The sequence below is a fragment of the Grampus griseus genome (assembly GCF_964374135.1).
Source record: "Grampus griseus genome assembly, chromosome: 8".
Taxonomy (NCBI): Eukaryota; Metazoa; Chordata; class Mammalia; order Artiodactyla; family Delphinidae; genus Grampus; species Grampus griseus.
Window position 1 is genome coordinate 87437480 of NC_139002.1, and position 25827 is coordinate 87463306.

The 25827-nt window shown below is 45.3% G+C and overlaps 1 protein-coding gene across 1 annotated transcript in view; it reads right to left on the reverse strand.

Annotated features, from left to right (window-relative positions):
* Positions 1 to 2055: 2055 nt before the first annotated feature.
* The window catches only part of PAMR1 (peptidase domain containing associated with muscle regeneration 1), a 70601-nt gene continuing 46829 nt past the window's right edge, over positions 2056 to 25827 (reverse strand). The window contains exons 7-11 of the mRNA XM_082660689.1: positions 11157 to 11369; positions 9316 to 9382; positions 5886 to 6118; positions 4630 to 4922; positions 2056 to 3114 (exon numbers count right to left, since the gene is read on the reverse strand). Of these exons, the coding sequence (XP_082516815.1) occupies positions 2578 to 3114; positions 4630 to 4922; positions 5886 to 6118; positions 9316 to 9382; positions 11157 to 11369 (1343 nt within the window). The 3' untranslated portion in view covers positions 2056 to 2577. The remainder of the gene's footprint in view (positions 3115 to 4629; positions 4923 to 5885; positions 6119 to 9315; positions 9383 to 11156; positions 11370 to 25827) is intronic.

Genomic DNA, 25827 nt, shown 5'->3' on the forward strand with positions numbered 1-25827 from the left:
CTCTCTCGTCCTGACCTGGAGTCTTAGTTTAGCCTGGTTGAGTGCTTGCAGCCTGTGAGAGCAGTGCTGGGGTAGAAAGATCTAGGGCGAGTGGCAAGTGGCCATGAGGCTATGAACTAAGCAGCCCCAGGTGGTGTCACCAGGACTGGGGGCCAGATTCAGCTTCTAAAGGGAACAAAGTCATAGCTGAGATGACATCAATGTGAACCAAATCTGAGTGGTGAGGCAAAGATGGAAAATGACGCTAGATAGTAAAGAGAGTGTCAAGAAAATAGGGAACGTGATGGTCCAGGTGAGGGGTCAGGACAAGTTAAAGAATGGAAAGTATGAGCATGGACAGCCAGGTGAGACGTGGCAGACGTGGAGGCTTCATGGAGCTGTGCCCCGCTGGACAGCCCTGCCCCTGCCAGTTATTATAGGCACCAAACTGTATGCCAGGTACTATGTTCATCGCTTTACACAGTAGCTCATTTCATCATCACAGCTACCACAAAATACAGAGTTTAGCATGCCAACCTAACAAATGACAAACTGAGGTGGAGGGGTTAGGTGACTTGCCCAAGGTCACTTAAAAGAAGTTGAAAGACAGGAATTTGAATTTAGATCTTTTTGATCTGACTTCCATTACACCTCTCGAGATCCAAACTTTCTAGGCTTAAAAACAAGAAAAAAAAAACCCTTTGAGCAGCCTGATATATATCGGTCAAATCCAATTCTCCAGCTTAACCATTACGTGTTGGATGTTTGTTACTCAGAAGTTGATAAGTAATACGTTGCCCTGAGATTAAGCCATGAGGATGCAGCGGATGGGTGAAAGGAGGACGACGTGAGCTACAGAAAGCCCCAAGAAAGCCTGACCAAAAGAGAAAGCACCAGAAATTCCCTTCTGGCTCAGGGAATTATGTAAAGACACAGAATTGAGGAGGCAGGTTGGAAGACAGACGTGACCTCCCGCCTTGGGGCTAAAGTGCTTGGGGTCAAAGTTTTCTCTGATAAGTGGAGGAAAGAGTAATGTTTCTGCTGGGGTCTGTAGGAGGTGAATGTACCAACCCTTGACTCTCAGGCCTCAGGAGGTGAGGAAAAGACCAAGAAGTTCCCACAAGCCCCCAGGGGAGGAAGAGGAGGTTACTGAAAGCCAGGCTGGGTAGCCACCAGAGAAGGCTGTCACTGTGGCCAGGAGGCTGAGGAACCCAAACCAGTGTCAAGTCGGAGTCCCCCCGGATCTCAGGAGTATCAGTGCCAGCGAGACCTGACGAGCACCTAAGTCAGCGGGGAGGACCGCCGGCCCCAGGGAAACAGAGCACACAGCACAAGTTGCAGTAGTTACAGACACGAGCACCCAGTGCAGGCAAAACGCCCAGGAATGAGAAAGTCCCACCACACACACCCAAGAGCCAGCAGGAACTCAGGAGTCCTACTGTGTGTGTCCCGGGGCTAGAAGCCACGTAAGCCTCCATGGGACATCTTGGAAAGGAGGAAACTGGGGAGGGTAGGGGAGAAAGGATAAAAGAGTGAGTCACCCAAAACAGAGAATGTTCCTGAAAAGATCATTTCAGGGATTGGATTGGATTCAATTCATTTTTTTTTCCTCCACTATCCAGTGGGAGTCAGGGGTGGGGCTTGAAAGGAAAACCATAGAAGTTATAGAGAAGAATGAAGCTGCAGTTTCTTGGCATATCTCAATCGAGCGTGAGTATACAGGTGCTTCCAGTTCAGATGCTACGAAAATAGGTCCTAAAGATTTCTAGAGATTCAAAGCAGGGTTTTGTGCTTGATCTAGAGCATAAGAACAAGAGGGGACACTAGAAATCCTCAAATCCCTGGTATTTTCCTCTGTTTGTGCCTTATCTGATGGTGCCCAACCTCCCTCTCCCCCACCTGAAGGCCCAGCAAGTTGCAAGCACTGGTATTGAAAAGATGGCATCGGCTTTGCTCTATGCATTATTTGGGAATGATAATCTAGGATCTCTCTTAAAGGGCTGCCACCCAGCCATGGGTCCCAACACACGTAGCTCAAAGAGGCTGCATGCAGGAATCAGAGCCATGGCACATTCGTTCCGTGGGTCAGAAGCCAACCCTTGTTTTATTAAAGTGTGTACAGGGGATTGGGAAGGAAAAGGACCACCCCGTGACGTGGCAGTGTGCACGGACACCAGTGCCGCAGCCAGGCTCCGCTGTCCGGGACTGTCCTGCAGGCGGCTCTCTGGAACTCTGTCTGGCTGGAGCCTTGGAGGAGACCTCTCTCGACCACAGCTGACCATGGCATTCGCACCACTGAAGGGCAGGTGGGGAAGGCCACTGGGGCCGGTTGAATGGGGAGGATTGCTTTGCTATTCATGTAGTCTATTTTGAAGAAACTGAGTTCTTGCAAGCAGCCCTGGTATCTTCCAAAGGGTCCCAGCAGTCAGGGAGGCAGTGGCCTACCAGAAAGTAAGCTCGACTCGCCCTCCACTGGTGTGACATCAGAAGCCCTGGCACAGCCAAATTCATGGGCAGATTCACATTTCAGGTCCACGATGCCTTGGGCAACACACGCACGGAAGGATGCACGGAAGTGCTTCTCGACGGGCCTGAGGCTCATTTCATGTTTCTCTCGATCCAGTCTTTAAAGGGCAGCACTTTGGTGAAGGCTGTGTAGAGGCTGTGGCTGCATGTCTTGTCATAGCTCCAGCTGACCAGCCCCACCAGATGCCAGCGGGGCTCAGGGGACGCCCGCCCCGGGAAGAACGCGGCTGCGATGCCACCCGTCTCTGCTGTGCAGATGTCAGAAGGCGCAGCGCGGTCCCAGCCGGCACAGAACATGTTGTCTGTGACGCTCACCGGGATGCCGTGCTCTTCGTGCTGCTCCTCACACAGCAGCGAGTCCGCCACACTGACTACCCCCGAACGCAGCGTGTCATTCTTGAAGCCGGGGCTCCTCGCATCTGCCAGGACATTCCAGCCCGCCACGGTGATGCGGGACTCCTGGAGGGAGGTGCTGAGGTCCCGAGGGGCCGCCAGGCAGATGGGCTGGACGCGGGTGCTGATGCGAGCCTTGTCCAGGAGCTTCAGGACGGCGATGTCCGCATCCAGCAGGATGGGGTCGTAGTTGGGATGCAGGATGATTGCAGAAATCTACCAAGGTAAGGAATGGACAGCAATTGTGAGCAACCAACTCCATAGTGACAGGAACAGGCAAGCCCCGGGGCTAAATGATTGGGAGAAAATGTCTAAGAGACAGCTACAATTATACAGAGATACTTTTCTCAAGGGATCACAGAAAGCAACTGCTCTATTCCCAGGGTTGTAAACTGAAAGGCCCGCCTGGCTGGCAGGTTGTTTTAAATAAGTTGAGTGGACAGGTGAGGTTTCAGGAACGGGAGTGCATGCCCCATGCAGAGGGGGCAGCTGCCACTTCGCTCCAGCTGGCCACTGCCATGCAGAAGTGCTCATTTTGCCAGAGAATAGACTCCAGATGTCTGGCTGAAACCTCCTGGTTTTTAAATGTTGGCAAATAACTGATTAAAAAAATATATGTTAGCACTATCAAAACACAAACCCCTACAGGCTACCAGTTTGCAACATCTGGTCCACTGTAAACACTGCATTTACCCTCAAGCCAGTAAGACAGAGCTACACCCAGGGTGGTCCACAGACTTTTCCACAAAGTCTCCCCTAACTGTCCCCATCCTTGCTGATCATCTTCTTTGACAGGGGCCTCCAGGAGCTTACATCTGTGATATGCCGTAACATTCTCACGGATGTGTTCTATTCCTTCAACTACATTTGGGCTCATCTACTCAGGGATTCTATTGTGTTGGACTAGTCACGATATACTGGTCTGTCTCTTCCCCTAGCCTGTGGATTCTTCAGGGCAAAAACCATGCCTTATTCAGTTCTGTATGTATTCCCAGCGAATGGCATGCTGTGGGAACTCAACAATGGATGGATGGATGGTTGAATGGATGGATGGATGGATGGATGGAAGGATGGATGGATGGATGGAAGGATGGATGGACAGATGGATGAGCTGGATGGGTGAGTGGGTGGATGGAAGAGAGGGAGGGAGGCAGGCAGGGAAAGAGAAGAATCTTACAAATTTATTAGGAGTCTCTATTTTTCCTCAAAGCCTACCTAGCACAGTGTCCTAAACATAAGAGGTGGTTACATTTCGATGACCCCAATGATAGAAGATATTTGTTACTATCTTTTTTTTTTTTTTTTTTGCGGTACGCGGGTCTCTCACCGTTGTGGCCTCTCCTGCTGCGGAGCACAGGCTCCGGACGCACAGGCTCAGCGGCCATGGCTCACGGGCCCAGCCGCTCCGTGGCATGTGGGATCTTCCCAGACCGGGGCCCAAACCTGTGTCCCCTGCATCAGCAGGCGGACTCTCAACCACTGCGCCACCAGGGAAGCCCTACTATCTTATTTTTAAAACAATTTTAGGGGGGAAAGACTCCATAGTCTTTCTAGATGCCCCTTTCTAGTATCTGTCAATATATATTAGCCACCTACTATGTGCCTAATATTTCCAGGCTCTGGGCTGGATGCCAAAGTGCTAGAGTGACAGGACCGACACAGTCACTGTTCGCCCAGTACTGGGAGTTGCTGAGCCAGAGACCCGGTTTCCAGGCTGCAGCCCTCTCTCACCCGCAAGCTCTGGATGCTTTTCTCTTCCCGGTCATCATCCCTGTAGAACTTCCCCAGGACGACTTTGAGGTCTGCTGTCTTGATCACGGTGACCCTCCCCAGGTCGGTGACGCAGTGGGCAGCCACCACCACGGTGCGCTCATTGACCAGGGCACCGCTGCAGACGAGGAACCACGTGTCCTTGTGCAGGCTGCTCCCGTGCACCCCACCGGCCCTCCTGTAGATGGCAGCCTGCCACGGCCAGCGCGTCCTCTGGGTCTTCGGAGCAGTGACGTTCTCAGTTTTCCCACAGACTATGGAGAAAGCATCAGCTCAGTAATGTAAACTCAGACCTTCCCATCCAAAGGGGAATGTGTCAGTCACCCAACAGAGCACAAATCTGGAAAGGTGGACCCTATGGATGTCAAGACCACAGAGCATATAACCCGTTTTTCTTTTCCCTTTAAACATTAATCAACCACCTTGACATGGTTGACTATAAAGTCTAGGATTACGACTGGAGGCTTACCATCCCAGCCACTTACTGGGCAAGTTGCCTAATCTCTTACAGCCTCAGTCTTCCTGCCTGTAAAATGGATACAGTAATCACAACTGTCTCCTAGGGTTCTTGAGGAGAGTGGATGAGATGATGTATATAAAGAGTTAAATTCAAATATGATGACTATTGCTATAAAGATGACCACCTCGAACTAAGCCATATTCTTCTTCTTTGACAGAGAGGATGGGGGTAGCTTAGTATGTGCAAGACCCTATTCCAGACACTTCCATGTATTACTGCAGTCATCATCATTATAACCTTGTGAGTAATCAATACCTCATAATCTAATTAATAACAATAACCTAATTAATACCATTGGGTGATGAGAACGAAAACTGGGTTAGACAGGGTAACCAAGGAGGTATCACCAGAAGCCCTCTAGCATCGTTAGCCCCCTCCCCACTTGGTGTTTAATAACTGCTCTGTCCCTTTTCACCAAGTAAATATGAAAGAATTTTCCACAAAAAGTATGCCCCCCTTCCCAAAAACTTCGTCTAAGATTTAATGAGTTTATTTCTCCTGGGTAACATGTTTAAGCCAAAGGAAGGAAGCTCTAACTGTGGAATTTCAGACTTCACCAAGCTAGGGAAAGTGTTAGAGGGCCATTCTTCTGGACAAGGAGTTTTTCCCAAAAAAGTCTTCAATAGGGTCAGTGGCTTTTCATAGGCAGCAATAGGAGATCTAAGCTGCTCTAGACCAAGGACAGGCATTGACTCACTAGGGATGCAGGACGGGGCACGCCCACTCCACTTCCCAGTCCTCAGACATGTCCTCCGGCTGCTGCCCAGGCGGCGGTAGAAGGGTGAGATGCACTCATACTGGATCTGGGTGTGCAGGTATTGGTACCCAGGGGGCAGGTCTCCAAAGGGAAGGGCTGGCTTCTTGGTAGAGGAGTCCTGCAGCTTCTGCTTGCTGAAGGCTGATGAGTATAGCTGGTGTAATGGCGTCTCCCTACATCGGAGCACCCGGCCCGGAGAGAGAGGAGGGCCAGAGACAGTCATTGTGGCTCTTTTAGTATCCAAGCCCATTCCTTACAGAGGAAGGGAAAACAGCTATCTCATCCTCTGTGTGTCTCTCTCCCTTTCTCCCCTCACACCTCTCTCTCTCTCTCTCTCATACACACACACACACACACACACACACACACACACACATACACACACACGAATGCCTCTTCTACCACTGAGCAGATTTTTTTGCACACTTCAACCTTCAACTTATTCCTCCATTTCCATTTCTGGCATGCCGCCAGCTGCCCTGGGTTTTAACCAAAGAGCATAATATCTGACATAATAGCTGCTATGCTATACATGCACACACACAAAAATTAATAGTGAAATTAAACAAAAAAGGAAGTTAATTTCAAGGGGAGAAATCCAAGCGGCTGCTTTTCTCTAACCATTATCATAATGGGGCAGTATTAGGAATTGATTTAGCAATTAGCAGATGTAATTAGTCCACCTCAGAGAATAAAACCTTCTCTCAGAGCACATTGATTGGGAGAAATAAGGAGCGTTGTGTGCGAATGTGAAAAGGTCTTTTAAATGAGCCCTGAAGTTGAAGCACCCAGAGACCACTCTGGGATTCTTGGGAGTAAGCTATGCACACTACACAACTTGTGCTCATTTTATATCAGTGCATAATGACTGTTAAGTGACAAGTTAGAGTTCCTTTAGGAATCAGTGTTTTCATCCCATTTAATGAATGGAGGAAGGAAGCCCAGAGAGGTAGGTAGGAGTGCTGAAGGGCACACAGGAAGCTAAGACAGTACCCCAGGCAACACAGGGCAGTCATGGTTCCCACCCTGGTTTCCCTGCCATGCCAATCCATCGTAAGAAATCTGTTTCACGTGTCTGTACCGTGCTGTGCTCAGAGCAAACATTCCATCCACATTGATTTCATCCAACAAATCTTTAGCTCAAGTTTAGAACCAGGTCTGCAGTTCAGGGAGCTTCTGGACTTGCAAACAAACACAGCTTTTGGCCATTGAAGGTTTTGCGCTGCCTTTGGGGGTTCCTGGGTGAGCCCGGCTGCTGGAGACCATCATATCCCCACTCAGCAGCGTATCTTCCAGAAAGATATTTACAACCAAGTATTAGGCTTGCTTTCTCATCTACATGAGACACCTGGCACCTTGTCACCTAAGCCCCCATTACAACCGCTTTACAAAATGCAAAGCCCGGTGGTGGTCTTTTTTAACAGCTCTGGGCCTCCTCTCCAAGATGTCTCCTTGGGAAGAATACTTACTGGAGAGTCCAGCCCCAGGTAAATCACAAAGGTCAGAAAGGAGGGTGGGTAGAAATACTGGATTCCACTGCCACTGTCCCCAAGGAAATGCCTTGCCCGAAAAGGAAAGGGAATGAGAGAGCCAGAGGCAGAGTGAGAGATGAAGGAATATCCTGAACTTTGAATATTTCAGATCACTTGTTTGGGGTCAGCTCCAGTCACTGGGATTCATTGTTACCATTTCTAAAAGCAATAGATACTGCTTACAGGTGTTCATAGGTGCAAGGTGTTTTTAAGGCCTTTATATAAGGCTTAGTTCAAGCTTCATGCATCAGGGAGCAGCCCCTGAAGACCCTGGATTTACATCCTGGGTTGCTCCTTCCTCTAGCAATGTGACCTTGGGCAAGTTCCTCACCCTCTCAGAGCCTCAGTTTCCCCATCTGTAATAAAAAGTAATAAAATCTAAAATGAAATGGTAATAATAATACTTACCTCAGAGGTTGTAGTGAAGATTAAATGAGCTAATATATGTAAAGAACTCAGAATTGTAACGGGCACAGAGCAAACACCCAGTAAATGCTAGCTATTTGCCTTGCATTTAATCCTTAACAGTCCCCAGAGACAAATGTTATTGTGATCACCCTTACTTTTCAAAAGAGGAACTAAAGGCTCAGTAAGCTTAGGAATTTGCCCAAGAATACCCAGTGCTAAAGAGAGATGACAGCAGGTCTTGAACCAACTGATCCAATCCATTCATTCATTCACTCATTCATTCAGTATTTTGAGGGTGTCCACCATGTGGCAGGCACCCTTCTAGGAACTAGAAGTTCAGTGAACCAAACAGAAAATGTTCCTGCACTTATAACTTTCACATTTTTTTGGTGGGGTACAGGGAGACAGAAATTGAACAAATAAATGAACAAAATATCAGTAGGACAACAGGTGGAGATGGATGCCAAGGTGAAAACTGGAGAGCTCTGTAAAGGTCAGAGAGCGCTGGCTAAAGAAGTCAGCTCAGCGGTCAGGGTGGAGGTGGGGTTGTTATTTTTATTTATTATTATTTTTTTTGGCGGTACGCGGGCCTCTCACTGTTGTGGCCTCTCACTGTTGTGGCCTCTCCCGTTGCGGAGCACATGTTCCGGACGCGCAGGCTCAGCGGCCATGGATCACGGGCCCAGCCGCTCCGCGGCATGTGGGATCCTCCCTGACCAGGGCACGAACCCGTGTCCCCTGCATCGACAGGCGGACTCTCAACCACTGCGCCACCAGAGAAGCCCGGGGTTGCTATTTTTAAAAGGATGGTCTTGGAAGGTCCCTCTGCCAGGTAAAAACTAAGCAGGGAACTGAAGGAAACCAGGCACTAAGCCTCGTTGAAATCAAGTGGAAGCAGGTTCCTTCTGGAGCCATGGGTGTAAGGTTCCACAGCTGCCACCAGGGGTCCCCACCTCTATCTTTCCAGGAAAAACGCTGGGTGGGTATCCCTGAGGCCTCACATCCCTCCTCAGGGGCAAGTCATTCATCTCCGGTTCCTGGCCCCACCAGCCTGCCTCATCTGATTGGTCACTACCAAGAACATCTTCCTAAGCCACAGCTGGCTGCATAGTAAATACGTAGTAATTTCAGGAAGACTCGAGTATTAAAATCCAGCTCCTCAAAGACCGTCTTAAAGTCTGGCTTCCCACCACCACTTACTTTCCCACAATCCAATGAAATCTGTGCATCTTCCAACAGTTGCCACCTCTTGGCTAAAGGCAGCTGGCTAACGAGCCTCCATCTAACGAGCCCTATTCTTCCTTGGCCAGTCAGCACTGAGTGTCCCTAAGAAACCTCAGACTGTCTTTGGCCAAACACCAGTGGGGAAAGGGGGTGGGAGAGGAACGTTCATTCGCCTTTAAAGCAGAGTTCAGGTGTTTCAACCTCACCTTGACTGAACCTGCATTGGAAGTACTCTCCGTCTCACCAGGTCTGAGATCTTTGGTTCTCGACAGGCTAGAAAAAAAAAAAAAAAAAGACAATGCTGCATAATCCTTTTCCATATTAACTGTTCACATCATTCAGTTCAGATTCATACCTGACCACCCTTTCTGGAGACCAGTGCACATTCCTCAGGCTTTCAAAGGTAAGATACATTAGCCAGACTTGGACAGCTCGCTTAGCAAAAGAGCATGCTGAGTTTTATCTAAATTGGCAACCCCCTTTGAAGAACCCAAGTAGAATAAACACCTCTGCAGAGATGCTCCCCCCAGCTGATATGAAACAATGATAATTAATAGATTAGGATTATCTGTTCACATAGATAGTATTGGCGAACTTAATCAATACAGAATAAAAGCCAAGGTCAAGGTTCTAAAATATAGCCCAGCATAGTGAATCACAAGGCTCTCATTTAAAACCAGACAGCAGTGTCAACCATCAATAAATCTTGAGTAACTGATTCCTCCATGTGCTGCAACTAAGGCTCCTAAAGGTCCTTTGAGGGCAACTCAAAGCCCAGTTTAATTTTTTTGAAGTCTCTCTTTCTTCACAAGTGAAAAGGAATCCTTCCCATCTCACTTTCCCAATCAAGCAGCCAACATTCGTCTAATTAGCAACCTAGGGAACTCTGCTTGTATTAATTTGTAAAAGAAGAGTTGACAAAAATCTCCAAGGACATATGTAACACCGTTTCCATACTTAATGAAATCAAGAATCAGAGTCTGTGCTGGTGAGGATGAAGCTTGCTCCTGGCTAAAGTCTAAAGTGATTTCTTCCTTTCACAAATCTTTCTTTCGTTCCTTTCCCATGATTCAGGTTGTTGACAAACACTCAGAAGGGAAAGTGGAGGATTGAAGCAATTATCTGGATAATCTAGGCCAAGGAGATGCTTTTCTTCCCAGGAAACAGCTAGATAACTGTGACCTGCCACCAAAAGGAGAGGGGCTGTCGACCTGGAGCAGCTAGGGAATCAACTCAGCAAGAAACTGCATGCCCACTCTCAAGTGGGGTAAGGTCCAAACTTCCCTATGCAACGTTCCATTTGTTCTGGCCCCCAACTACCTTTTAAAATGTACCTCCCAGATTCCAGGACTGATTCACTTTTTGTTTACCATGATTCTTTCACTTCTGCCTACACCACCTTCCCTTTGTCTTCTAACTGGAATATCATCCCAACTCCTCTTTACCTCTATAAATCCTTCCCTGCTTCCCAGACAGGTTCCAGTGCTCTCTGCTACATGCAATCGTCTCTATTTCACTCCTTCTCAGAATATACACCACTCATTTGTTCTATAACTCTCCTTTGAATGTTCAAGGGTTTACTGTCTTTTTAAGATGCTTTTAAACATCTTAACATCTCAAACCTCCCTCCACATAGGCTGGCAGGGATGATGTGTCTATTGCGTTCTTTTATTTCTTGCACTAATTTAATATTGCATAGAGAGTAGATAAATGTAGCCATATAAATGCATTTTAATTGCTTCAAATCTATGCTTGGGTTTACATGTATAAAACTCAGCCTTGTCATCTTTCCTAAACTGCTCTGTTAACTACATCACTCTTCTTGATCACATCAAGTCATTGTGATTAGGATAAGCAGGTCCTTTGGCAGTTCAAAAAAGAAGCAAATGTTTTATGGATGATTTCCAACCTAAAAGTAATGTATGGTTCCAGTGAGAACTTAAGAGAGAAGGCATTTTTCCAGGGGCTCAAAAACATGTATGAGAGCTACCAAAATGCCCAGCAACTCCATCTATTTCTACAGACTTCAAAATTATTTGCAAGTTACCTTTTATGCAGATGGGTTGTTTCCCCGACCACTCTCCATTCTGCTGGCAAGTTCTCATCTCATTGCCGCTAAGAACATAGGAGTTGTTACAAAAGAAGGTCAAGACGGTGCCAATTTTTGCATAGCGCCCATTGATAAGCTCAGGGCCTCCTGTAATTTTCTTGTACCCATTGACTGGGCCCCCAGGGTCTGAGCAGTTTCTTTCTTCAAGGACTGAAAGTGGAAAGGAAAGGAGAGCTATTAATAGTCTGAAGCATTCCATTTTAGCATCAAATCTTTTCAAGTCCCATTGAGTTAAAAACGCAGTGATACAGAACCTGCGAACAATGGTACTCAAAGGAATTACTAAGAGAAAACTCATAATAGAAAAATGCATGCATTAGACATATCTTCCCCTTGCTTTTACGATTTATTCTTAAATTGAGAAGTGTTTCATCCCAGATACAAATAAATTTGACACTACAACGGTCTCTCATATAATCATGTTCGTTTGTTTCTCAAACTGTGGGAGATGGCCAGGCCTGGACAAAATACACATTTTGCCTAAGTTTTTATGATCAGTATACAAGGGTTATTGGTTTTCAGTGTTGTAATATCATCTCCTTCGTTCCCTAAAGCTCAGGCAATTAAACCAGACTATTCAGTTTCCTATTTGTGTTGTACCCAGAAAGTAGAACAGATTCGAAACGAGTACATATATAAATTTAGATTTTATATTTCATCTGCTGGAACATTAATGTGTTAGAAGTTGTAATTAAAGAACACTAGAGGACAATATAAATTCAGAGATACAACAAATTCCCTTGATCTCCAAATATAACGTTCCATCTAAACATTTAACAATATTCATTACAAAGATACCTCTATTCTCTAATTCATGTTGCACAGCTACTTAGAGTAAAATTGGCATCACCAGCTATTCTAAGCACTGAACAGGATATTAGATATATCCTGGAAATACTCTATCAGCTAGATAACATATTTTTCTCAAATGGATTATGGCAAATTACTGAATATTACTTGCCTAAGGACACAGAGTAAGTCCCCTGAAGAATTCAACATTTAATTACTGAGTTTGGGTACCAATCACTCTATCAGTCTCCCTAGTCTCTTTTTAATCATTTTTTCTAAGACACAGGTTCATTCCCCACGCAGTACAATTATGCACTGGACATGCTTTACTTCCCATAAATGTCCCAGTTACCTTTCAAACAACTTACTCGCTTGCCTCCAGGCAAGAAATTAATGTCCATTCGTATAATACTTCTACAATATTTGAGAATGAAAAATTAATGAATATTCCTCTGTGCAATTTGGCAAGGTTGCTAATATTGTCCAAGTTTCTGGTTTGTCTGCTCTAAGACTGCCTGTAGATCACATGACAGATGATCTCAATGACACTCAGTGTGTTTTGGGCTATGTACTTTGAGCAGTTTCCCTGAGGGTTGACTCCAAAGCCCCATTTTAAGTGTCAAAAAAGGACCTCACTGAGTGAGCTGTTTAAAAAAATACTGAAATGCGGGCTTCCCTGGTGGCACGGTGGTTGGGAGTCCGCCTGCTGATGCAGGGGACGCGGGTTCGTGCCCCAGTCCAGGAAGATCCCACATGCCGCGGAGTGGCTGGGCCCGTGAGCCATGGCCGCTGAGCCTGCGCGTCCGGAGCCTGTGCTCCGCAACCAGAGAGGCCACAACAGTGAGAGGCCCGCGTACCACAAAACAAAAACAAAAACAAAAACTAGACTGAAATGGTATAGTGAGGGCAATGCACTTTTCTAAAGCTTCAAGTGGACTCAGAAAGTCCCCCAGTGCTTCTATTTCCAGGAACCCCTCTATGACGCGAGAGCAAGCATTCCATATTGCTTCAGTCATGGGGCCACCTTCCTATAGTACAGACTCATTCAATGCTGAACGTGTAGCCCAGAAACAACCAGCAAAAGCCCACAGACTTCAATCATCTCCAAAACATGTGTTATACATGCAAATTTTAGAAAATGGAATTCACTGTCAACATAAAAATCAGGGCATTTCTCACAGAAATCTGTGTTCCTGGCTTCTGACAAAATTCAGTTCCGGAAACCCTGGGTCTGTATGCTCACACGGCAAGAATCAGCTGGTGTGGGGAGGAGCTCCCTGCCTGGACTGGACCACACAGCCTTGCCTCGGCCACAGGCCCCCAGCGACCAGCTGCCTGGCTCCGGCAGACACTTGAATCTGTGGCCTGTTAGGCTATATCAAAGGGCTATGATTTGTGTAATTCAAGTGTAGCTCCTCATCCATTTTGAGCTTTGCTTGCTAGAGCTCATGGCCAAGAACGATCGGGTGATACTTAAGACCCATCTTGGAATACTGAAAGGAAACGAACTAGCCTCTAGCCACATCAGTCTCAGCAGAAGGCAAGAAGAGGCTTCTACTGTAAGCCTAATCGTTGCATTTTTCTCCTCTTAGAAGTAAGTAGCTTCCTGGTCCAGTTGGCTCCCACTCCATGATCTCCTACGTGCAGGATTCTCATGGATCCTATTTCTGTTACATTTCACGTGCGTTTAACTGGCAGGAACATTGGAGAGTTCTCGAGCTCTTGGAGGTAATAAAGCCTTAGGACAATTCAGGTTCTTTCTTCCTCTCACTGAAGAGGCTTTAAAGGAAGATTTAAAGGGAAACGGACTCAAGATATCCAAACAGGTCTGCCCACGGCTGAGGAATTCTACCATATTTATATAATTCTTAAATGCCTATTCCTTTATAACGTGATGTGTCTGAAATCAGGTCACATGCCTACATTTCCTGTAATATTTCTTTACTCCCAATCCCCAGAACAGCTATAATTAAATCAACGGTGCACCTTAAACTTGCTAAAATCTTAGAATGGAGAACTATTTATTTGGTTTTAAGTTATGCTCATGAAATGTCACCAGGGTTGAGCTGAATGATGCTTCCAAGTGAGGGTTCAATGGAAGGTGAGACTGTACAGCTGAAATTCAAGAGAAATGCAGACATTAGAAACAGATTCATAAAGGATTCAGATAATGTAGTTGTCTGACACTACTGAAAAATAAATAGACTGAATATATTCAAGGAAATAAAAGACAAAATTGAGAACTTTGGTAGAAAACTGAAAACCTTAAAAAATAGCCAAAGGAGAAATCTAGAACTCAAAAAGTTATAATGACATAAAGTAAAAATTCAGTGGCTGAGTTTAATAGCAAACCTGATACAGTGTAAGGGGATTAACAAACTGAAAGATAACTTCAAAGAAAAGATTCAGAACAAACCCCAAGACTCAAAAAGGTGAAATTTGTAAGGAAAATGTAAGGATACAGTGAGGAGGTTAATAAATACGTGTAATTGGCATCCCAGAAGAAGAGAGAGAGAATGGAGCAAAACCAATATGTAAAGAGATAATAATTGAAATTTTTCTGATGAAAGACATCAACCTACAGATTTACAAAGTCCCAAACCAGATAAATATGAAGAAAACCACACATAGACATATCATATAAAACTTAAAAACCAAAACCAAAGAAAAACAATTTAAGGAGCCAAAGGGTTAAAAGACTGCAAAAACATCCTTTAAAATAATTACAGTCATTATCTCTGGTTTGTAACACTGAGAATGTTTTTTGCTTCTTTCTACTTTTTTTTAGAAGTTTTATAATCAGAAAATGTATTCATTCTTCCACTTAATAAACCAGAGCCTGGGAAAATTAATTAATTTCTCCAAGACTTGCTTTTCTCATCTATAAAACAAGATAATAACATTTTTCTGGCTGGGCTGGTTTTGAGGAGTAATTTAAACTACACATAGGCTCTAATTCCCATTTTTGCCTTTATTTACAAAGCACCCTACTGCCTTTAAAAATCAATTCCCCAAATTCATACACCTTAAAGAAAAACCCATAAAGGAATCTAAAGGCCCATTATTGGGCCTATTCAAGTATAAAGCAATATTTTTTGGCTTCTTGGTAATGTGATGGGCTTCCAGATCTGGGTCCAGTGTGTTGATTCAGACTTCTGGTTACCAACCATGGTCTCTGTACATTCATCTATTTTAATCCTGTGTAATGAAGCCTTAAAATTATATTCCTATATCAAACATCTACTGGGCATTATTCTCTCTTCCTTCTGTACCCTCTCCTATGATGTTTTTGTTTGTTTGTTTGTTTGTTTTGCGGTTTGCGGGCCTCTCACTGCTGTGGCCTCTCCCCTTGCGGAGCACAGCCTCCGGACACGCAGGCCCAGTGGCCATGGCTCACGGGCCCAGCTGCTCCACGGCATGTGGGATCCTCCCGGACTGGAGCACGAACCCGTGTCTCCTGCATCGGCAGGCGGACTGTCAACCACTGCACCACCAGGGAAGCCCTCCTATGATGTTTTTGAAGAGAATTCTAAGACTTCCTCTATCCATCCTTTTCTCTCCCTGTTTAGACTTCTACCTGTTGGATTCATAGAGCATCTGCCTCTCAAAAGAGCATCTCCCCAGGGTTAGCCTTCCAAACTCCCTCTCCCTTACCCCTGTGGGTTCTCTGGTTAGAAACCTTTGTTATCTCCCCACTGAACAGACTCATGATTCTTTTCTATTTGATTTTTCAAGAACTTTGGATTTTATTTCTCCTCAGTAGGATGGATGTTTTTCCACAAAGCCAAATGAGACTTTAAAACATCTGCATCTCCGGTGTGAAGGACCATCAAGCTCTTGCTTTTCACTAAGTAAAATATCACATGATTAGTAATAAATAGCACATTGTCCTGTTACTTTTGGGACTCGGCCCAGGGATATGAACACATTAAGTTTAGCATGCCTTTACAGGCTCTCTTTCGAACAAAATAGTACTTGGGATGCGTTTCTATGGATACTGTTTCAGATAAACATTTAAAGAAAGACCTTCCCTCGTTTTCTTTTTTTCTCAGGGCAACAGTATTAGGCAGTTGGCTGTGATACCACTTTACAGAGGAGATGCAATGGCTGTGGGATGGTTCTTGCAGTGATCACTACTGGTGCCCCACCCAGGTCTCCTTGTATCCTTTTACCAACTCAGCTTCTACAGGTGTGCTTTGCTGCTGAGAGCTGGCACCTGCCACCTTCACAGGACTGCCCCTTGTGCATGGGCACCATTTTGCCCATGTGAAGAGCTAAAAAAAATGCCTAGGTTTTTGTTCTCTCATGCCCACCCCAGGGTTGGCTGTAGCCAGTGACTGATGGGTGTGGAAGTACAAAAGCCCAACTCCTGTTTCTTGAGGTGTAATTTACACTTCCCAGCACCCCACAGGATCAGGCTGAGTCTGGGAGTTCAGTTGAAATCACTCGTGCTGGGTTTTTTCCTCTTTCCTATTTTGCTTCTGCAATTCCCTTACTGGTTGATCCTGAGAGTACTTCCTTTAATAAACCATTTGAACCCAAATGTGGCTCACGGTCTGGTTTGGGGAGAAACTAAGCTAAGACAGCTCTGCTGTTTTCTTAGCCCTGAGTACCAGAGCCCCTCATGCCTCCCTAGGGCAACACTCCGGGGAGGTGATGAGACCCGAGAGAGGTTGTTATCTCAGCCCTGGGCATAGGGCCCTGTTTGCCTTTCAGCACTCCTGGGACATCTTTGGGAGGATGACTGCAACTAGAAAGGCTGCATCTCATCAGAGGGTCTCCAATCTCATCAGAGGCTCTCCAGCCTCCACAGATATCTCAGGCTCCAGCATCACACCCCCACCCCCACCAGCAGGGCTGTTTTGACCTGAAGGGGTCAGGTGCTCTAAGACAATGGACTTCCCTAAGCTAAACAGTGTAGACGTGGAATCCACCATCCAAGGATTCTCCCTGTTGATTTGGTGCTGTCTGTGGGAAGCCAGGGACCTTTTTACAACCCTGGGGTATAGAACTTCTCACGGGCCTGAATTGTGGGTCTTAGATTTAAGTTGATTTAAAGCAAATAAAGTCGTAGCTTCTTCTCCCCTGACTGGTGCACGAAGATTCATACCCAATATAAAGTAGCTAATGTGACCAGGTCCAGAAGGTCTATAAGAAATGGACACAATGATGAAGACGTCAGGGAGTATGTCAGGATAACGTAGAGACATTTTAAGGAAAAGTAGCTTTTTGGTGCACACAAATAATACCACATTTTTTGCCCTCTTGTCAGATCAACTATATTGACTATAAGAAAAGGAAGTTCACACTCTTCATCCCTAATTTAGGGAGTGGACCCACTTTCCCATTCCCCAAATAATCACAAAACTCAGGGAGCAGTTCCAGCTGTGGCAAGAAAACATACCTCTTGCTCCATTATATTGCTCTCTACCAGTATATCCCTGTTCACAAACTATCTTCTTATGAATGAGTCTAGAATTTCAGTATGATATACCAGACTTCAAGAAGATTTGTCTTTTCCTTTGGTCTCAAAGCTGGAAGTTCAAATTTGAAGACAACATCTAGAAAAAGCCCCTGAGAACCACAGAATCCAATCACCGCTTTGCCTTTTGGAAGCCCCGTAAGTCTCTCTGGAGAGCAAGCTGGTGAAGGGCTGCTGGCTGTCCGTTTCGTTGATGAATTTTCTTGCACCACCTAGTGTTCTCCTTCGCTTGCTCTTGTCCCACTTCTAAATTGTTTTACGTTAATTATCACTTATACCCTGCTTGCTTTCAGGAATGCTTTGATGTGATTTACAAAACTGCACCTAAAAAAAAGCATACTTTTTTCCTCTAATTTTATATTAATGATATATTTAGGGTAGCCAGAGAGCCACCTGAGCAAAAAGCTGAGAGGACTGCTCTGTGTCTCTTTAACAGGAGCTGGGTTTCAGAGCTGTAAGATTATCTTGAGAGTTCCAGCAAGGGAAAAAGATGTCAACAATATTCATTACCCCATTATCTAGCTGGCAGTGTGAGCTGGGCTGTTAGTCTCAGTCCTTAACATACTCTTGGTATCCACCCATTCTCACTCATCAAAAAGTCAAGGGAATGATTTGTGACAGAATTAAAGTTCTGTTTGGGAAAGGCATTAACTTTCTCATCGGGACTTCCTTCATTCTGGAAACCCAACTTAATCTGAGACCAACACGCAGAGACAACCATTGGACGGGCTCACATCTCTTCCTCACTTCTTCCTATTCAGCTAACATCTGCGTCTGGTGCCTCTGGACCCAATATCTTTTACTTCCCCAAAGGTCTCCCCCGACCAGGAATAATGATACCAACTGGTGATATAAACCCCCACTGAAAACCCTTTTGATCCCTGTCCAGCCCATGGAACCCTGCCGCCCTGATGGCTTCCAGCCTTCCAAAGTTGTGAATGAGGCTGCCCGTGTGAAATTATGCTTGGACTGCACACACTGCTCTTTGTTCATCTGGCAGCAATCTGGAGGCAGAGGCTATTGATCTTAATCAGTATTGTCCTTGGCTTTGGGTACACTGTGTCTTTTGGATACCACTTCTCTAGTATTTGGATGGCCTATTTCATTAGACAGCTGAAACTCCCTGTGCCCAAGAGATGGGTCAGCTTCAAAACATCCTCAGAAAGTTCTGGTCTTTTGGTGGGGGCTGGGATGAATGGGGAGATTGGGATTGACATATATACACTACTATGTATAAAGTCGATAGCTAATGAGAACCTACTGTATAGCACAGGGAACTCTACTCAATGCTCTGAGGGTGACCTAAATGGGAAGGAAATCCAAAAAGAGGGGATATGTGTATACATACAGCTGATTCACTGTGCCGTACAGCAAAAACTAACACAACATTGTAAAGCAACTACACTCCAATAAAAATTAATTGAAAAAAACAAAACAAAAACATGAACTTCACACATCCTCATTTGGCAGAGCCGATGAGCAACCTACATAATTATAGAAACTTAGCCGTCTTCTACCTAGCCGGTGTGCTCAGTAAGTCCTTTAGGGCTCCCACAAATCTCAGGTTTCTGAGTCAGCTCCTGGGGATGGGGCTGGGGGTGGTGGTGGGTAATAACACTAAACTACCAGGGGAAATGTCCCCCATGGCATTCATGGTTAACTTTTCAAATATAAAATACATCCCAATGAAAATGGCCCAAACAAGGCAATACTATTCTGTTTAGCCTTGGGGATGAAGAGAATGACCTTGCGGAGGAGTCCTGAGCTTCTGAGAACATGTGAGTCCTAAGAGATCCTGCCAACTTAGTAATTCTCACCACCATCACCATTACCAAAGGCTTTTCTAGAAAAAGTTGTCGCTGGGAAATGTATGACAAGACCACTCTCCTCTGCACCAGAAAAAGGCTAAGATTGGAATTGTTTTACAGTTCTGCCTAATGAAGGGGGAAAATACGCCAAAGAGCCCTGCCTTATCTCCTCAGTGCCTGGTACCTAACAGACACTCAAAAATGTCTGGCTGGATGAATCTGCAAAGTGGGGAGGATAATAGTACCTACCCCAGGGGGATGTCGTGACAATGAAAGAGACAGTGTTACATAAAGCACAGAGCTTGACCTATATTGAGAATCGTGAGAATAACTACTGCTGTAATTTTTAATACTTGGATACCAATAAGGATGTCTTGTGTTTTGCAGAGAGGAAGCTTTCACCTTCTGAAGCAGGGTGAGGGACAGGTAGTGAACACCCCACAAGGCAGGAGGCTTTAAGGAAAAGTGGGAACTCTGTAGCCTTTGTCAAGGGGCTGGAGTCTCAGGGTCTGTGACAGCAGGGATGTTTGCTTCCGTCAGAAGTTAATTCTGCTCTGCTCTCAAGTTCTTCTACTCTGCATCTTCCTCCCACTTCCCTGCATGGGCATACCGTCCATCCCAGCTCTAATGGGTTACCTCCTAACCCAAAACCAAAACAAAATCCACCCCTGCATTAGGTCCTGCCTCAGTGACCACGTCTGCCAAAGCAAAAGACAAGGGGCCCCAACAAGGAGCAGGCAAAGTCTTAGTAAAGCAATGGTGGACGTGGCCCATTCCACACTCATGGGCGCTCCACCCCAAACTCTTGGAGACAGTCAGGCTGGAGAGTTGTTTAGGAGGCCTGACCTGTCCTCTTATTATTTGGCTGGAATGCCATCCATACCTAAAACAATTACTGACTAGCAAAATGCATCCCTTATATACCAACCCCAATCATCTTACTCTGAATGAGAAGAGGCAATGCCTTGGTTAAGAGGCCCACAGGCGCATGGAGCCCAGCAGAGTTAACACTAAAATGTCACTGGGTCTATGGAGACTCAGAATTACCAAGAAGGAATGATCCAAATGAAAAGGAAAATTTCCCCTAAATTATAAAAGCAAACAAACAAATACCTTGATACCTATACAAGGGCAGCTTCTACTGTGTTCAGTGACCTCTTTGGCTTTCCAGATCTAAATCCAAATGAGACAGCATCCCTCTAAACATGCTAAGAAGGATGGCAGAGATTCACCTCCATGTTAGGGAGGGAGAGGAGGTGGGAGGCTCAGGTATAGGGGATGTGTAAGAAGTAAGCCGTCCACTAGCTCGTCATCTTTCCGGGCTCCTCCACTCTCTGAAGGCTCTGGGTTACCAAGTGCTGGTGGGTAACAACTACAGATTCCCCGGGACTGTTTCCCTTGGGGTTATCCCTATACCCCTCATACCTTCTCAGGGCAGACTGTGTATTCTCTTTTCTACCCTGTTACTCTAATAAAATATGTAAGGGATGCTCTGGAGGTTTCCTGCATAACCACAGGGGACTGACATACAGCCCACCCCATGTTAAATGAGTGACCATTAAAAAGTCCCATGAGAAAAAAAGGAGGCTGACTAGATAACCTGATGCTTGGGGCAACCTGCTCTGGAGTTTCCCAATCTAGTTCCCCCTGACATTACTCCACTTATCACCTCTAACAGGCCCTTCCTGGCTGTTCTGGCTACAAAGACTCCCCACCCATCATGGCAACGTGCATGTCTTCTCCTGGGATCCAGGGTTCCTTTATGACAGTGGCACTGGCAGTATCTACTTGTCCTTTAAAACCCGATCTTTCTTGCCTGGATACTGGTGTAATGGTAGCAATACTTAGCGTCTGGCAATGATTCAGGAGGAAGAGTTCACAGAGAAAACTTAGAAAGTCTTGTGAGAATTTTCTTAAACCCTAAGAAAGGTTTGTCATGATCATCTAGTTTGTAGAAACTAGTGCTGTTACCCTAACCCCTTGTCTAGAGAATCCCTGCTTTCTGCCAAACCTTGAAATGGCCACATGGGGCCAAAAGTAGTAATAAGAATAACTGCTTCTATTATTCAATATAATAACATCAATATCAATATATAAGTGCCTTACCTGGATCATCTCATTCCATCCCTGCCATCACCCCTAAGAAGAATTAGATAATATTTTCCTGGAATTTATAAGTGGCGAAACTGAGGCTCATAGGAGATGAATGATCTGCTCGAGATCTACTGGGCTGGTTAATTGCAGGCTTAGAACCAAACCAAAGTCTTTCTGACCAGAGTCCAAGCTCTTCACCCAGGATTGCATCATCTCACTGTGAACAAAGGTGCACCTGTCTTCCACATGTTAGGGATGAAACAGGCCTTTAGAACTGTAAAAAAAGCCAGTGAAATAATTCCATTTTTACCATACCTCCCCTAAGAGATCTTACAAGAATTTGCATGAATTCCAGGTAACCTGAGGCACATTATTTATCTGTGATGCGAGAGGCAATCGTGACCCACTAGGGGTCTCAGTACATCCTCGCTGCATCCGTGTTAACGTCTCCTTGAAAACCCCAAAGTTCCCAATCACTTATTCTGCGGAGAAACGCGGGTTGGCCCTTTGAAGCTGAAGTATAAAGTGTGCCTCTCATCCTGGGCTCTTTTCTTCCCAGTCCTTGGGACAGGCTAGTGGGAAACCTTCTGAGGCTCCAAAACCCCGATGAATCCAGAGACACCATTTTTCTTTAATTGGTGGAAGCCGATCCGTGTTGTTCAAAGGCGCGTCAGAGCCTGCAGCATGAGCATTGTGCCCCAAGATTTAGCCCGTTTCATCACCTTCATTAGGATGCAGAGGGGAGACCCCGGCACCGTCAACTGGGCCAGAGGAACAAAGGCAACATGGAAACTGGAGCGGGGCAATGAATCCCTCGCTCTCCACTTTTTCAAAACAAGATTCCGACCGTTTACTCAAGAACTTATTTTGTCCTCGTGTTCCATACAAAGAAACAGGAAATTTCAGAGGGAAAGAAAGGGGCCCCAGTTTCTTACACGGTGGCCCAGGGAGGTTGGGGTCACGGAGGGTGCTGGCAGGAGGTTAGCTTGGCCCCAAAGCCCAGGAGGGGCCACTCCCCTCCTTTTGTTCTCAGAGGAGTTCACCTGGGAGCAGGGGAAGGTTGCTGCTCCTTGTAAAACAATTTGAGAAGGCTGCGGTAGCCGTCCTTGAAGTTTGTCCTCGGGGCTCTTGCACCCGCTCCCTAACCGAACAGGGCAAAGCTGTGTTGACAGTGTCTTCTTCTTCTTCTACGACAACACAAAACCTGAACGAGACCTCTCCCCTCAGACCCACAGAATTCCTTCTAAAAGAAATCCGTTTCCAGCTTGACAAGAATAGATCCTGGCTTCTGACCTGCAAGTTCTGATTCTTAGTTTGAGGACTGGCATTTAAAATGGTTCATCTTGTAAAATCTGGTAAAACCTTTTGGTGGCCATGTTGACAACAGCTCTCCAAAGTTTAAATACGTGTACGCTTCGGACTAACAGTTCAACATCTAGGAATTTGTCTTACAAAAATAGCTCTACATGTGAGCAAAGAAACATGTTAGGCTATTCATTGCAGCTTTCTTCATAATAGTAAAAATATTAAACGTGATATCAAGTCCATATTAAGGGGTGGAGTGATTGTATGATTGTATAGACACCCATACAACGGAGTTCTGAGCAGTCATTTCTTTCCCCCATGAGGGAGACCAACAAGGAATGACCTGGAAAAAATATCTATGACATGAGCACGGAAAACAGAAAGTTGAAAAATTGTATGTATACTTTAATCCACTTTTGTTCAAAACAGGGTTTCTCAACCTTGGCACTACTGACCTTTGGGCCAGATAACTCTTTGTGGTGGAGGCTGTCCTGTGTATTGTAGGATGGCAGCATCCCTGGCCTCTACCCACCAAATGTCAGTAGCACTCTCCCCCCTTGCTATTATGACAACCAATAAAGTTTCCAGTTTGCCAAAAGTCCACTGGGGGTGGGAGCAGGGGACAAAATCTCCCCCAGCTGAAAACATATAGACAACCTAGGTTTGCATGTCATAGAAGAAGTTTGGAAGGATACTCACCTAGTTGTTAACAGTGGTTCCCCTTGGAACCGGGATTGGTCAGGGAAAACAATGTTCTCTTTTTATTTTATATACCTCTGTACTGTTTGATTGTTTTTACAAGTACATATTTCTTCTGTAGTTTAGTAGAAAATCTATTTCTATTCCACTCCCACTCACCGACATACACAGACACAAAGAAGATAAAGAGAATAGCTCATATCAAGAGACGGTCAATCGGGACTCTAGAAAAGAGAGACAGGTGGGCTTTACCTGGGAAGGGAAGCCCTCTGGGAGGACTTGATAATGAGACAGGATGGTAACCACAGCTCATCGATCCATCATCTGGAGTCTCATCAAGCCGGGTGGTGAGAATGGTGTCAGAGAGATTGTGAACAACGTGGGAAATGAGGAATTCTGGCCTCTGGTTTTCAATTTGACCGAGATCAGGGTCTTGCACCCTGTACTTCAAATCCTTCATTTGCTTAAAGGATCATCTACCTTTCCACAAAACCTTTAGGAGAGCAATGCATTAAAGCAGCAACTATGAAGTGGTTCCCCCTCATCAGATTTGGTACTACATAAACAAAAGATGCAATTCTTATTAATACTGGCTTTGGCTTTTTTTTTTTTTTTTTTTTGCGGTACGCGGGCCTCTCACTGTTGTGGTCTCTCCCGTTGCGGAGCACAGGCTCCGGACGCGCAGGCTCAGCGGCCATGGCTCACGGGCCCAGCTGCTCCGCGGCATGTGGGATATTCCCGGACTGGGGCACGAACCCATGTCCCCTGCATCGGCAGACGGACTTTCAACCACTGCACCACCAGGGAAGCCCGGCTTTGGTGCTCTTAAAGCCATTTTTTAAAAACATATGCCAAGTCCAATCTGGACAATTTAGAATTTGGAGAATCCCAGAATGCTTCAGTTTCTTATTAATTTTGAAAGAATTTCCTCCAGGGAGGTTTGTTCGGTTTTTTGATATACTCATGAGAAAAACAATAAAGTAAAGTTTTTTTTTTCTTTTCATTTTCTAGATGATAGACTGCTTAGGAAAAATGGTTAACATTTGTTCAGAAATTACAAGGTAAACTGCCACAGCCAACTGTGATCATTCCCTCACTGAGTTAGTTGGAATTCATGCTGAATTTCCTAAAAGGAAAAACAGACCTAAATCTTACAGAAAATAATCAAACATTTGGTCCCCTACATTGATGCTAGCAAATGGCATATCAGATATCCACCACCAATATCTTCACCCAGTCACAGCTATAGGGTACTACGGAAATCACGGTTTTTGAACAACATTTTGTAAAGTAGCTAGGAAGAATTCTCTTGACCATCTGTACTGATGTTTTGAGACGGAAAGTGATTTGAGACCAAAAGTGATTTGAGACAGTTTTTGAACCAAGCTAGGAATCAGTTCATAATGACATATTTTACGTGTTTTTCGTCGTGGTTAATTGTTTTGGTATTTTGCTGGATAGAATAACAATGATGAGAAGTCGGGGTTTTTTGGCTCAAAAGCTACTCATAAATATTTTACTCAAAACTTTTGGACCAATTTCCTTCCCCCCCTCCACCCCCCCTCCATGATTTGATCCAGCTTCTTAAAGGCATTTTGACTAATTTGGTGATGTTTTAACTTCACTCCAATTTTACCTTTATTTATCAAAGCTCTAATATCGTACAGTTAGTTTACCAAGAATTTAAGCCTTCCTTTTTTGTTCCCCCTCTGCATCTAAAGGGTAGAGCTCAGGATTTGCCATTGTCAAGACTCCAGAATCACTCCATATACAAATTCTTGAAACAAAGGGAAAGCAGCATTTCTCTTCTCTACCTTGCACACAACCCAGTGAACTTAAACGAGGCAGGAACCACAAAGCAGAACATCATTTTCTACGAAGCCGGCATAATCACACTCAGGTCAGCTGTGCCGCACCAAAGCAAGGAGTGCTTTGAGTAGAATGAAATGTACACTCAAGGACACGCTACCGAAACTGGCTTCTGTCTACGTTGTTTGCAAGGCAAGTTCATGAAATTAATTGAAAAAATGCATGAACTTTATAGAATGCTGTCAGACCAGGCCCCTTATATATAGGATGACCCCAAAGTTACCTGTGCACGCTAGTTAGAAGCGATGGTAGCAAACGCTGCTGGTGCTCTGTCCTTGGATGCCCTTTACCTTCTCTCCCCCGCCCAGTCTACACTGTTTTACTTCCAATGGCCTGCACCTACCAACTCTTCCACTGCTCAAGGGTTATTGGAACCACTCTGGCACACAGCGTAGAAACTTAAGCATGTCCTGCTCGCCCAAGGCAGCCCTTAGCCAATCACCGATTGCAGTTGGGCTATGAAAGCCCAGCTGCCTTGCATTAAAGCCAGGACACAGTCTGAGATGTACTTCACATTCCAGAGTCCATTGCCTGTTAACAGTAAGGCTGGGATTTTGCCTGA